Raw genomic sequence first — 14,990 nt, forward strand, 5'->3', positions numbered from 1 at the left:
GGATCAGAACCTGGTGGTTATGAGTGGCCACATAGCCTCCCATGGGGCTCTGCTGAGATTTCCATAACTGAAGCATAGCAATGTTATGCACTTCACAGTAGCTATTTAGTTACAGGACAGAAAAATAACCAGGAAACATTTATTTAGAAATGACCTCTTACTATCTTCCTTATACCCACTTATTCACCTCTCTACCTACAAGCTTGACTCATCGTCTCGCTGCTTCTGATATTTTTCTTTCCCTTTTTGGTGCTGGTACCCAGGTTTGAACTCAGGGATTCTTGCTTTACTTGCTTGCTTCTCTGGCACTCTACTACTTGAACCCTACCTCCAGCCCAGCTTTTTGGTGCTTATTTCGGAGATGAAGTTTACTGGACTTTACTGTTCAGGCTGACCTTGAATTGTGATCCTCTATATTTCAGCCTTCCTAGTAGCCTGGGATTACAAGTATAAACCATAAGTGCATGGCTTTGCCATTTTCTCAAATGAATTTGATTAGCATGGGCTGAGGAACTACCATGTCAACTCTATTCCACATGGGAAAGGTTCACTGATAAATGACTAAACAACAAATCAACATGAACATATTCACCTAATAATAGTACACATTTCATAAAACTGTAGCATGCCAATATATTGTTAAATATAGATATTTTTCCATACAGTCTTCTATTTTTTTAATGTTAAAGTAATCTTTACAATTTCCTTTTAATCTCTTGCTCTCTTTCTTTTGTTGGCTAGGCAGGTATTCAACCACTCGAACCATGCCTCCAGCCCTTTTTGCCTTCATTACTTTAGAATAGGGTCTCACTTCTGCCCAAGTAAGCCTAAACTGCAGTCCTCTTATTTATGCTTCTTCCATATTTTGGAGGATCGTCACACACTATCATACTCCTTTTTATTGGATGAGGTGGGGTCTCATATACTTTTTCATTTGTTTGACTTTGAATCACCATCCTCCCAAATTTATCTTCCAGAATAGCTAGGAATACAGATGTGATCTACTGGTACCTGACTCTTGTTCCATTTCTTAATGTCAAAAGGAGGAAATGGTATGGATTACATATTGCTGTCTTTGTAACTTTTGAGAATTATTCTGTCATAAAACCCAGAAAGCCTTGACTCTATGTGCATATTGACCAAGTGTAAAATCGTAAAGCATTTTTTTAAATTCTCTAGTAAGAGGGCATCTGGAGGGCAGAAATAAATTTTCTATTAGTTCTTCAGGACAAGTGACGGTGAAGAAAATAACATGCATCATTCATTCACAAATCATGTGTTAAGCAGCAGACATAGAGCAGGCCTGTGTCAACAATGCTTGGATTGGGACAAAAGTAGTCATTCAATCTTTCCCCAAATTCAGAAACCAAATTGCAAGCCCTTACCTTGGAGGGCCTGTAAGCTATGGGTCTGTACGATAATGCAGAGCTGCAGGACCAGCTGTGGAGCACTTTCCAGAAAGGTGGCTAGCAAATGCAGCATACTCACATCGGCATACTCATACACCATTTTCCAGTAAAACCTCCATCTGTCATTCTCCCCACTCTGTCGGCTCCGAATACCTAAGTATATTGTGTGGAAATACCTAGAAAGAAAAATAGAAGAAGAAAGAGATGAGTGATTACTTGTTAAGCAAACTCTGTTTAGCAAGTCACATTAGGCAAGCACACAGAGGACACAATTAACTTGGTGGCTTCTCACTGAGAACTCCCAGTTAGCTGCTTTATGAGGATCCCTATTCCTAAATGCTCACTTTGAGGGGTATTTCGATTTAAATCTTCATTAAAAGCATTCTGTGAATTTCAATGTGACAAAGACAGAGGGACATTTGATGAACACCCAGGTCAGAAAGGGACTTGCTACTTAAAAAATTCACATACAAAGCTGAGCACTGGTGGCTCACGCCTGTAATCCTAGCTATTCAAGAGGCTGAGATCTGAGGATCACAGTCCAAAGCCAGCCTGGGTAGGAATGTCTATGAGACTTTTATCTTGAATAAACCACTTTTTAAAAAGCTGGAAATTGCCAGGCACTGGTGGCACTGGTGGCTCACACCTAGCTACTCAGGAAGCTGAGATATGAGGATCTCAGTTCAAATCCAGCCAGGCAGGAAAGTCTGTGAGATTCTTAGCTCCAATAAACCACTCAGAAAAAAACCAGAAGTGGCACTGTGGTTCAAGTGGTAGAGCACTAGCCTTGAGCTGAAGAGGTGAGGGGCAATGCCCAAGCCCAGAGTTCAAACCCCACAACTGAAAAAAAAAAGCTGGAAATTAAGCTATTGCTCAAGTGGTATAGCAAAAATGCTCAGAAACAGTTCCCAGGCCTTGAGTCCAAGCCTCAGGACTGACACAAAACGAAACAAAACAAAACAAAAATCATATATATTCTTTCTTTTCAGACCATCTCTGTGCCCACAAGTAATCAAGAGGTAAAATTTTCTCCTAGGATCCAACATATGCCTCAAGTACTAACATGCATATGCTTCTACATCCTCCCTATGTTTTTGGGTTTTTTTTGATTCTATGAGGTTTGAACTCAGGGCTTTATGCTTTCTAGACAATCACTCTATCACCTGAATCACCACACTACCAGATGTTTTTGCTTTTAGTTACTTTTTTAGGTAGGCTGGCCTTGGACCTTGTTGATCCTTCCTATCTCTGCCTCCTGATACCAAGTAAGAGCCCCATGCTAATACCTCTTCATGACTTTAAGAAAACCTTTTTATTTCTGAGCAAGGTGGCTCTTAACTGTCATCCTAGCTACTAAGGAAGTGCGATCACCAAAATGGTGATTTGAGGCCAGCCTGGAAAAAAGAACAGTCAGACCACATGTCAACCAATAGATTGTACTCATGGTGCAATCTGTCAAGAAATATAAATAGGAGGATCATAAACCATTTATGCCAAGGCAAGCAAAAACATGAGCATCTATTTAAAAAACTGCTGAAGTATAAAAGGCTGGGGGTGTTGCTTAAATTTTAGAGAAACAGCCTAGCAAGTGCAGGCTCTGGGTTCTAAGTACCATGATCAAAAAGAACAAAATAAAAACAAATTAACCTTCTTTATTATTGAAGACTTCAAACATTGCAAAAGGTGAAAAAAAATAGGTCAATGAACTCATTATGCCTTTCATTGAAATTAGGTAATTATCAATATATTGCTAATCTTTTTCATGTATACTTGCTGTCAGCCAGCAAAGTATCTTGAAGCAAACCCCAGGCATCATATTATTTAATCCGTAGATGTTTCATCACAGAGAGTTTAAAAACAAACACCATTTTCTCACTTAACAATTGATGACAATTTCCTCATATTATCAAATACTCAGTGTTCACTTTGTCCTGATTATTATAATCCTTGGGCTTGAAATGAAACCCAAATAAGTCTACCCATGGTGATTATTTTGTCAGTATCTAGTCTCTGTTACTCTGTCAGCTTTATTTCTTACATCTTTTTCACCATCTTGAGTTTGATGACAGTATTTACACAGTGTGGTTAAATGTCTTTACTTTGTATTCTCTGCAAATGAGTAGTTAGAGCTGGAATTTGGATGTGATCAAGGTCTTTGTTTCAGGCAGGTGAGGGATAATCTCATCAGGAAGTATACTGTATTGCATTCATGGTTGCAAAAGGTGATATTCTAAAACCATCACCTTCTCCAGGCCTTCTGTCCATGATGTCAATGATGGTTGTCTGGAGCTTGCTCTCTAATAGGTCACTCAAAAAAGGAACCTAGCTAGGGACAGTAGTTTCTGAGCTCATGTGCATTTGCAACAGCTCAGAGTTCTGTATCTTGTCCTGCATGTGAAGAAGGTACTTTAGGTTACACAAAGCCCAATCGCCATTTTTACTTGGAGATGGGGACTGATTTGAGGTTCTGTGAAGAAACTGCCCAGTGCATAGATTCTAAGATGCCAAGCGAAGGATAGCAGGGCCCAGCAAGCAAAAGGGCAGACAAGTTCTGACAGCCTTCTCGCTGGAAGATCATGTTGATGGATATAAAATCCATGCAAATTCCATGCCAAGCAAACTTTGCCATTGTGTGTGTGTGTGTGTGTGTGTGTGTGTGTATTGGTATTGGGGCTTGAACTGAGGGTGTAGATGCTGTCCCTTAGCTTCTTTGCTCAAGGACCACTAGCCTTGAGTGAAAAAGTGGAGCCATATCTCCACTTCTGGCTTTTCAGTGGTTAATTGGAGATAAGAGTCTCATGGACTTTCTTGCCCAGGCTTGCTTTGAACCATATCCTCAGATCTCAGCCTCTTCAGTTGCTAGGATTGCAAGCATGAGCCATCAGCTCCTCACAGCAATTTATTAATATGAGTGTTTTAATCTATTAATTCTTTAATTATCAACAGTAAGTATTGTCTTGGAAGAGTCTCACCAAAACTTCTGTTTCTTTTTTCTCCAGTATTAGACCTTTTAGCTTGGTTATTCAAAAACTATTTTGTCTCTTACAATACTCTTATTAGCATGCATCTTGATAATGATTATTATGCATAAATATTCTCAAGAATGTGACCTACTGCTTAATTATGCAGCTTCAGGATTGAGTATATAGTTTCAAATTTTCTTGAAATAGTGCTTAATGTTTTTTCTATTTATTTTAGATTTCTTTCTGAAGGACATACATTTGTATGCATATATTTTGCCTTGTCAGTAAAATTTCTGTTTCTGTCATTTTCTCCTGAATCTTCTTAACCTCAAGTTTATTTATTAAAACTTTTTACTCTTTAGCTATAGTGTTTGTGTCATGAATGACTCTTCCCATTGAGCTTGCATTTCTGCCTTGGTTTTTGAAAACAAGAAGTCTATGTTGAGTGTTATCAGATTTTTGGTTAAACTATATTTTTTCTATTACTTTTCTATTTTTCTATTATTGTAATATATACATTTATAATATTAAGTATATATTATTAATATATACTAAAGCATTTATAATTTTCTTAATTTCTTTTGGCTCATTTTGGTTACTTTTTATTTTTTTATATATTTTTCTTCTTTTTGTACTTTTTTATTGTAAAAATATTGTATAGAGGGGTTACAGCAAGGTAATGAGTACATTTCCTATCAAGCATTGTTTCCTCTTCTTTTGTTTTTCCCCTACCATCCCTTCCCTCCCACCTCCACAACTACCACCTGCCTTACCCCGCCAAAGTTGTAAAGTTCGTTTTCAACAGTGTCTTGTACATCTCATGCTTACAATGGGTCGACCTGTATCCCTATTTAAGCACTTTTTTTCTCTTCCCCTCCCCAAATTAGAAAAGTGTATATACAAGATGCAGGGCACTGTCATCAAATACAGTGAAAAAAGGAGTTATACCATGGGGGAGGAACATACAAAGAAACCAAAAAATCACATGGTACATTATTAATATGTTATAAAAAATAGCAAGAAAGAAAACAATTGTGCCTCTTACATGGTCATATGTACATAGCTTTTGACCTTTTCTACTTCTCCTACACATGTACTAGTTATTGCAAATAAGGGAAACCCTGGGACTTACGTTTTTGGGGGCCTGGCTTACTTCACTTAATATAATTTTTTCCAAGTTTTGCATGTGTTTTTATGGTACATTTTTGTAGAAATAACATTTTTCTTATTTCCTTCTCATTATAATACTGATCTTTTACTTGATGCTGAGTGTAAGAAGTCCATTTTTAAATGCTTTTAAAAGAGATCAAGAGCTAGCATGATTTTGCTTGTTTCATGGCTATAGAGTACATTCTTCTGCTGTTCTCATGAAGTGATAAAAAATAGCATCCCTATTACTTTCTAAGATCATCTGTCTCTGTTCTTCTTCTTTTTTCTTTGGGCCTTCACTTTCATTTCTTGTGGTTGTTCCTGTCCTGTTCAATTTGGTATCTAATTCCAGTAGAGTCTCCTCAATGTGCAGCCTTGCTCTAGAAGGCTGTTTAGTTTGACAAGATTGAAGAGCCCAGTATCTGGCTTCATTGAAACTTCAAGGATGCTTTTTCTGGGTCTTGTGAGCTATCTAAAAGTCTCCCAACTTTGTATCTGTGAGCTTTGATCTGATCTATCTTCTGCTGTAATCACTTTACAACCATCTTGGGCTCCAAAAAAAAGAAGACTTTCCAAAAAATACCTTGTATGAAAGGCAAACTCCATCAAATAGGCAAAGCTTTCTTATCCTCTTAAAGGAATCAGCCAATAACTCAGTTTACTTGTCCCAATGGTAAAGTGACAACGTCTCGGGAACGCCTCCAGAGACAAAAGGCTAATAATAATGATCCTTTAGAAAAACCCTATGACTTAAGACTGTTTTAACTATGCATACCTTTCCTACTTTCTACCTTCAATTCACCTTATTTAACCTAAAGCCAATGTCTGTACCTCTAAAGATGGCTAAAGATGTACTGAAGAGCTGTCTCCCTATGGCTGCCATGTAAAAGATCTCTTTTCTCTACCTTTCACCATGTCTCCTTATTTGACATATGGGAATTAGTAGCCAGACCTAATATGGAACTCCAGGACTTTGGTCTTAGGGCTTAAAAACCGGTTTCATTATGGTTGCTTGGCTCACTCTCAAGCCGGATCATTGGGAACATCCTGTAGCCTCTGCCTCCTCCAGGATGGCCACTGAACCCCGCCCAGAGAGTTCAAGCTGGGAATTGAGCAGGTCTTTTCCTCCATCTCCCTCTACTTTCTCCTTTATGATATAGATAACATAAAGATCTTGAATGCTATCACAAATTTGTCCTCCAGTAATTATGGAGGAGTCTTTCAACATTGATTCTGCTACAATTGTTATCCAGGGTTTCTCACTTTTGTTTGTTTAGTGCACCTTACACATACCATATTTGCAACCATGACCAAAGCTGCAGAGCAATGTGATTTTAAAACATAAAGCAGATATAATAATTCCTTCAAATCTTTGTTCTGTACAAACAGAACAAAGTTTAAAGTGAAGCTTACAATCAGGCAGCTTATAGGGATTTTAATAAACAGCCTCCCGTGCTCTCACACTGCCTCACACACATGGTTTGGATTAGCTCAGTGGGAAGTGCTGCTGTCTCTTACCTCCATTCTGGTCTGGAAATCACTTTGGAGTAGCCTTTCCTGCTTCTCTGACTGGAAAACTCCATTAGAAACTCACAGTCTCAGTTCAATCATCACTAATTATTGTTTAGGCCGGTACTCCTCTACTTGTCGGTATTAGTTGCCTATGGCTGCTCCAACAAAGTACCATAAACTAGTGGCTAACCAATGGAAATTTATTATCTCCCAACACAATCTGGAGAGTCTAAATCTGGAGGTTGTGTCTAACTCAGTTTTTGATGATTCACTCAATGAGTATGTATTGAATACGTACAATATTTTCAATTTCATAGTTTCCTGACGGTAATGCAAACTCATTGGAGAATTTTAAATAGAAGAAGGGATATGATGAATACTTTACCATCATTGGTTACTATATGGAAAATAGAAGGCAGAATGGCAAGGAGGAAGTGGACAGGAAGAATAGGCACTTTGGCTCAGATACTGTTGCAAGGATCAGCCAGAGGTACTGGTGGTCAGAAGATCTCAGCATTGAGATGTGTCCTAAAGATAGAATGAGCAGCCTTTGCACCTGGAGTGATCAAATAAGTGCATGAATGCACAACTTTCTTTCAATTACCGTGGAAGTTTAAAACTCAGGACTTTCATGGCATTCACAAAGACAGTAGTAGTCCCACAGAGGCCTCCTTGAGCTATTTTATTGCCAGTTCTCACCTGGGGAAAATATACATACACTCAGCTCTTTGCTGCCACAGGCTAAAAAGCTACAAAAATAGCTCCCAGGTCTGTGGCCCACAGGGATGTGAACTCTAGTGTCACAATAAAAAGCTTGTTTTTCTGGCACCATGAACTCACTTAACCTGGTTCCGATGACAACTCTTTTCCTTTCCATAGAAAGGAAACTTCTTATTATGAAATAAAGCCAAACCAAACCCTCCAATAATTCACACACAGAGTCCAAGCACTCATACACCAAGGAGAGTAAAGAAAGCTATTTTCAGGTCTTAGATGAGTATTTTTCTTATTTAATTGTGGTCAAATAAACATTAAGTAAAATTTTCCATCTAGATCATTGTAATTACATGCTTCTGTGGCTTGAGTGCATTCATACGTTTACAATTATCACCAGCATTCATTTCCAGAAGTCCTTTCATTTATCAAGACTGAGCCTTGGCACCCATTAAACAACAACTCTTCCTTCCCTCTTTCCCAGCCCCTAGAACCAGTCTCCTACTTTCTTTCTCTATAAATATAACCTCCACTCAGAATCATATATAAGTGGAATCACACCATATCTGTCCTTTTGTGACTAGTTTATTTCTTTATCATAATGTCATCAAGGTTCATCCTTACAATAGAGTTTTCAAATGCCTGTATCATGGTTAGAGGTATGACTCAGGTGGTAGAGCACCACAAGGCTCTGAATTCAGATCCTAGAATCACCAAAAACAAACAAACAAATAATAAAATTAAATGAAATTCCTAGTCACGCACCTGTACTCCTAGTTACTAAGAGGGTTGAAATCTGAGGACTGTGGTTCAAGGCCAGCCTGGCAGGCAAATCTGTAACACTCTTATCTCCAGTTAACCACCCCAAAGTCACAAATTGAGGGCCAACTAGCAGAGCTCAACTAGTAGAGCACTAGCCTTGAACAAAAAGCTCAGGGACAGATCAGGCCCTGCCTGAGTTCAAGCCCAGCATACAAACAAACAAACAAACAAACAAACAAACAAACAAATAAATAAATTGTCCAAATCTTTTCTTAGGAAGAAAGACATGTATGTAGAACAACTCCTTTACAAGTCTACCTTAAAAAGAGTGAAACAAGAAATGCTTTACCAATAAGATTTCAGCCATTGGCTTGAAACTCCTGACCTTATAAGCCGTGAGACTCACTTATGGTATTGCTTTCAACAAGTAACTGCAGGCAAAGAACAGGGGGATGTTGGCTCATGTGGGTATTCCTAGCTACTCAGGAGGTTGAGATTTAAGGATTGCAGTTCGAAGTCAGCCTGGGCAGGAAAGACTGTTAGACTCTTATCTACAATTAACCACCAGAAAACTGGAGATGGAACTGTGGCCAAAAGTGGTAGAGTGGTAGCTTTGAGCAAAAAGAGCTCAGAGACAGCACCCAGGTCCTGAATTCAAGCCCCATGGCAAACCAAAAAACAACAAAAATTTTAGAGAGATACAGCATAGTTTATTTATAGAACAAAAATAGTTAAGATTCAAGCACTCAACAATGAGCAACTAATCTATTTCAGGGTATGGTTTTCCCTTGGTCTTGGGGGATTGATTCCAGGATCCTGTTTAGACACCAAAGTCTAGATGACCAAGTCCTTTAGATAACATGGCATAATGAGTACATATAATCTGCACACATCTTCTTATGTACTTTAAGTCATTTGTCGATTTCTTATAATAACTAATTGTAGTATAAATGCTATGTAAATAAATATTATGCCATGTTGTTTAGAAAATAATGACAAAAAGTGTGTATACATTCAGTACAGACCAATTTCATTTCCAATAGCTTTGATATGTAGTTGGTTAAATCTGCTGAAGAAAAACCTGTGGGTACAGACTGCTATTTTCATATTATGAGAGACAAAAGACCTATAAACAAAAAGTGTTTATAGATCTAAAGGTATAGCTCAAGTAGTAGAGAACTCATTTAGTGCAGGGCCCCAAATTCAAACCCCAGTACCACCCAAAAGAATAAATAATGTATACACATGTTTCACTAATATTTTCAATGTGTGCGTATGCACAGAATACAGTTTAGAATGTTTAACACCAAAATATTCAAGTAGGATTTTTGAATGCTGGGATTGTGGGTCATTGCTATTTTTGAAGTTGATAAAGACAGTGAATGTTTAAATGCTAAGCTAGTTTTCATATTTTATTTAGTTTTTATTGAGCTTTGTTTTGTTTTGTTTCATGATGCTAAAGGTTAAACTCTCTAGAGAAATGGGGGGACAAAGAGTGAACAAATGCAGCAGTGATCCTCACTATGGACTATACTGAAAATAATATACAACTTGTGGGAAAGGGGAGTCGGGAGGGAAATGAGAGAAGAGGAAGAAGACACTTGTTCCAAAAGAAATGTACTTTTTTAACTGTAATCTTTCTGTACATCACCTTTACAATATAAACAAACAAAACAAATATATAAATGACTAAACTTGCAGCCTCACACATGCCAGGCAAGTATTCCACCACTGAGGTACAACTTCTTTCATAGAGTTCATATTTCATATGTTTTGTAAACTTCCTCTCTAGAAAACTTTAACAACTGGTAAATATATGAGCCCTCCTGTTTTCTTAAACTGCTATATATTTCCATTTTGAAAAATCTGCCAGGGCTGGCAAGGTGGCTCAGTGGTAGAGTGCTTGCCTTGCATGCATGAGGCCCTGGGTTCGATTCCTCAGCACCACATAAGCAAAAAGAAAAAGGCCAGAAGTGGCACTGTGGCTCAAGTAAGTGATAGAGTGCTAGGCTTGAGCTGAAGAACTGAGGGACAGTGCCCAGGCCCAGTTCAGACCCCATGACTGAACCCCCCCCCCAAAAAAAATCTATCAGTTTTGTGGTTGAAAACTAACATGCTTGAGTTAGGGATTCTAATTCTTACTGAGATTCAACATTTATAGAAGTCTATTGGCCTTTCATATTTTATTATGTTGTGATTTGACCTTACATCATTTTTCAGTTTTGATGTCTTTTTTTTTTTTTTTGTCAGTCATGGGGCTTGAACTGGGCCTGGGTGCTGTCCCTCAGCTCTTCAGCACATGGTTAGCACTTTACCACTTGAGCCACAGTGCCACTTCTAGTTTTCTGAGTGGTTTATTGGAGATAAGAGTCTCACAGCCTTTTCTGCCTGGGCTGTCTTTGAACCATGATACTCAGATCTCAGCCTCCTGAGTAGCTAGGATTACAGGCATAAGCCACCATGCCCGGCATTGATAAGTCATTTTAAAAGTTATAATCCTCAAGTTTGGCTGCTTATATGGACCATGGTAACCAAATCATTGCTGAGTCTTCTATCATAACTAACACTGTAGCATTATGGCCTAGAGTCATAGGATGAAGAAGCTAGGGATCAGCTGCCAAGGTGACATGGCTGAGAAATGGCAACTGTACCAATATATTTCTTGTCTGAGAGACAATAAGTGCCAAAGTTAAGTTTAATTATGGACAGAACTTCAGTCTTCAGTCCATCAGTTCCAGGACTTTGGGGAAATCACTTATAGTTTTAAGCCTTAGATTTCTATTCTGTTAAACTTTAAGAGATGATAAAAGATAAGATAATCTATAGAAAGTATATAATAAGCAGTGGCTAAACAGATTAAAAATAAGTTATTGTCTATTTTATTGAGGAGTTAAATTGATAGCAGCAATGATACCTTAAACTTTGGGCTCTCCCTTTAATTATCTAGGATCATCTTGAGATTCAGTGATATGTAGGGGAATATTGTCCCAAGAATGCAAAGTTTGAAGGTAATCTCTCTCTCTCTTTCTCTTTCTCTCTCTCTCCTCTTTTTCTTTCTCTCTCTCTCTCTCTCACTTTCCTTCCTTCCTTCCTTCCATCATCTATCACTTATTCATCATCCATCACCTAGTACATCTAGATGCTTTAAATTATATCCACATATCTACGATAGGAGAGGAAGATTACCAGTCCCTAGAAAATTACCCTTTGTACACTTGAAGACAATAGTCAGCATCTTGTCTCCTCTCTCCTCGGAGCCTGTGTTAGCATTATCTCATTGGACAAGTTTCATGCCACCTAGCCTTTGCTCTGATGGGTCCTTATGTGAAGGTAGAGATGATGGGCATCCCCTCGCAGGGTACTAGAGGCTGCCAGCAAGAGGATGGCAATGTTGCCTGGTACTTAGCTACTGATCTTTTGAGTTTATCTTAACACTTTATCTTTTTGATGCTAATAACAAAGGTAATCTTTTGTATGTTGTTCTGTGTAGTGTTTATGTCACGGTCATCCTCCTACTAGGAGACAGGATTTTGCAGATCTGAGTGTTGGGAACACAGGCTGGGATCTAGGTTGGGTAAAGGAGTGTGGATTAGAAAGGTTTTCCTTGTTGGAATTCTGTTTAGATGTCTGTGAAGATAGTAAGGAGTGCTCACAAAATGTTGTATTTGAAGTTAAAAATTTAGCATAATTACCAAAGGGCTCATTTAAAAAGAAAAAACTGACAGCTTTGCCATCACCACTGGCACTGAGATGAACAAACAGCTCCTGTCAGTGCCAGTGGTGATGCTCTGAGTGAAGGCTGGTCTGAGATGTCACTGGGCTCTCTCCTAGCTTGCAGGTAGAAATATCCACAAGGCACTGGCTTTCTTTACCCTACGATTTGTTCTTTCTCTGCTAGGGTCAGTGTCACAATTTACTGCCCTGGGAAGCATGCTTGCAGAAGATACAGTTTTCCATTCAGCACCAAGGGTCATCAGGCATTCTGCACCAACTTTATCAATACAATTTAGTCCACCAGCATTTTGGTTTTGTAAGTTCTTTAGCAATGTTGAAGTGCCTCAAGCCATCCAACATCACCTTCACCATGCCATACATACACAGACACCCACATGCAACTTAGCTACACAACACAGATACAAAAGCAAGTCTGAAGATTTAAACTGCATTGACATTCTCAAATTCTTTTTTTTAATCAATATTTTCCCCAGTGCAAACAGCACTTTGGAAACTTTCTATATCACTGACCTCAGATTGAAACACAGAATAACAACTACATTAGACTTAGAGGAGAAAACTTTAACTGTATACTACATATGTGGTACAGTATTACATAGCTAGCATGTGGTTACAGTTTTGTGCGATTGAGAACATTTTTACATTGCTTGTGTGATTATGGGTTGTGGATTCCACATGCTTCAAATAGTGCATATGCATGGTAAATGCTTTACTTCTTACAAAACATTTGATCAAGTATGTTATTAGCTGTTGTACATATGGCTTAAACAGATTGTTATTAATAGCTAAAAGATATTATGCATATATCCAAATATTGAACTATCTTGTATTATCTTATTACATATTAAATAATTTTGCTGCTAGCAGCTGGTATTTTTACTATATGAAAAAATACATGGAGTAAAATCTGCCAGATGAGCTTTAAATAAACAGCATCAATAATAAACAGTGATTCCACAAACTGTTATTTTCTTCTGTTGCTTGGTTACAAAACTTAAATCTATATATATATGAAACCTCAACTGTAGGTATTGTTAAATAACACAGTTGTATTATTTGTCATTTTAAAAAATTTTATACTGAGTATGTTAAACAACAACCACAACCGCGTATAGTGGTACATGCCTGCACTTCCAGCTACTCAGGACACTGAAGTAGGAGGATCATTAGAGCCTACAAACTGAAGATCAGCTTGGATAACACAGGGGGGACCTTCCCTTATAGCTCCTAAAAACAAAATAACAAGAACTTTAAATCAAACCACCACCAACCACACCACCTTTTTTTTTTTTTAAAGCAGAATATCAGGCTCTAACAGCTCTGTCCTTTGCTGAAAAAGATGAATAACTTGAACATTTGACCTAGATTTTGGTTAGAAAAATTTTCTAGCGACTTATGGCTTTAAGAATAGATTCTATTTCCCATGAGCTATCTATAGAAAATAAAACCCCATATGTATGTATTGAAGGGGACTGAATGAATGGCCATTTGTCATTAGCATTAGGGTCACAGCTATATGAGGGCATTGGAGGCTATCCCAGCCCCAGAAGGATCCAGGTAAGCTGTCATCATTACTCCATAGCCCCTCAATATTGCCCATACCATGTGATCAGTGCCCACATGCCCACGGGGCCTGGTGTTTCCACCTCACACTAGAGACACCACAATCTCTGTGTAAACAATTCATGTGTTTGTAATATCTCTCTTGTTGTGTTATAAATATTCATGGCAAGGGGCAGAAGAACCTTCCCAGAATTCCTTGAACATGACCACCTTCACCTACTGAGTACATTAGTCTCCCTCCACCCCCGTACTGCCTGTGAGACTAACAATGCTCTCTCTGGCATTCTCTGCGTGCTTTCATCTGTCTGCAACTTTCCCCTGTCAGACAGAAAATAGGTGGATAATAATTAGAACAATTTGGGCCCTCACAGAAGACCAGTTCATGTTTTATAGTGTATATGGGCATGTTGTATTTGATAGAGGCCTATTTTCTGACTAATTGCATGCTTTGGCAAACACAAAAATTCTCTATAAAATATATTACTTCTGTTTTGTTGAATTTTCATGGCACGTCTCATAAAGATATTGACTGTGTACGTAGTTATGCTAGAGGAAATAAGTAATAGTGTGGCAGTGTGGCCAGAACTTGTTGGGCGACTTGGTAAATGTGGCTGAGAGAGGAGAGGAAGTCCTGCAGGGAAGGGAGGTTTTTCATTTAGTCTTACCATATTAGTTGTACATGGTAGGTTTTATTATAACACTTCCATGTATACATAAAATCAATTTCATTCCCTCATCCCTTCCTCATCTCTTTTGTCCATTCTTAGAACTGTTTCAACAGGTTTTAGTGCTCTGTGTTCAGGTATACATACAAAATACAATATTCATATTCACCCTCATTTGCCTATCCATTTTTCCTCCTCACTCATGAAGTACTTCCCCCAAACAGAACCTGTTTTACTTTTCTATCCAATATTTTATGTGTATTAAATGTACAAGGGAATTTCAGGTTGGTATTTTTGCACATGTATATATTATATTTTATTATAATAACTATTTCAATCTCTTTATCTATCTTCCCTGTCTTCACTGTTGTATAGCTTTCCGGGAGATTCCTTATACCATTTTCACATATAGACACAATGTATTTCAATATTATTCAATGTATGTCTATGAATATGTGTGTCATTTAGGCCTAGATTCACTAATGAGAGAAAACAGGCAAAATATGCCTTTGTGAGCT

The 14,990-nt window shown here is 38.1% G+C and overlaps 1 protein-coding gene across 1 annotated transcript in view; it reads right to left on the reverse strand.

Moving 5' to 3' along the window:
- Xkr4 (XK related 4) overlaps positions 1 to 14,990 on the reverse strand; it is a 424,600-nt gene that overhangs the window by 163,634 nt on the left and 245,976 nt on the right. The window contains exon 2 of the mRNA XM_042696126.1: positions 1,386 to 1,585. Within this exon, the coding sequence (XP_042552060.1) occupies positions 1,386 to 1,585 (200 nt within the window). The remainder of the gene's footprint in view (positions 1 to 1,385; positions 1,586 to 14,990) is intronic.

This window comes from Dipodomys spectabilis, unplaced genomic scaffold (genome assembly GCF_019054845.1).
Source record: "Dipodomys spectabilis isolate Male_0828 unplaced genomic scaffold, ASM1905484v1 ptg000199l, whole genome shotgun sequence".
NCBI classification, from domain to species: domain Eukaryota; kingdom Metazoa; phylum Chordata; class Mammalia; order Rodentia; family Heteromyidae; genus Dipodomys; species Dipodomys spectabilis.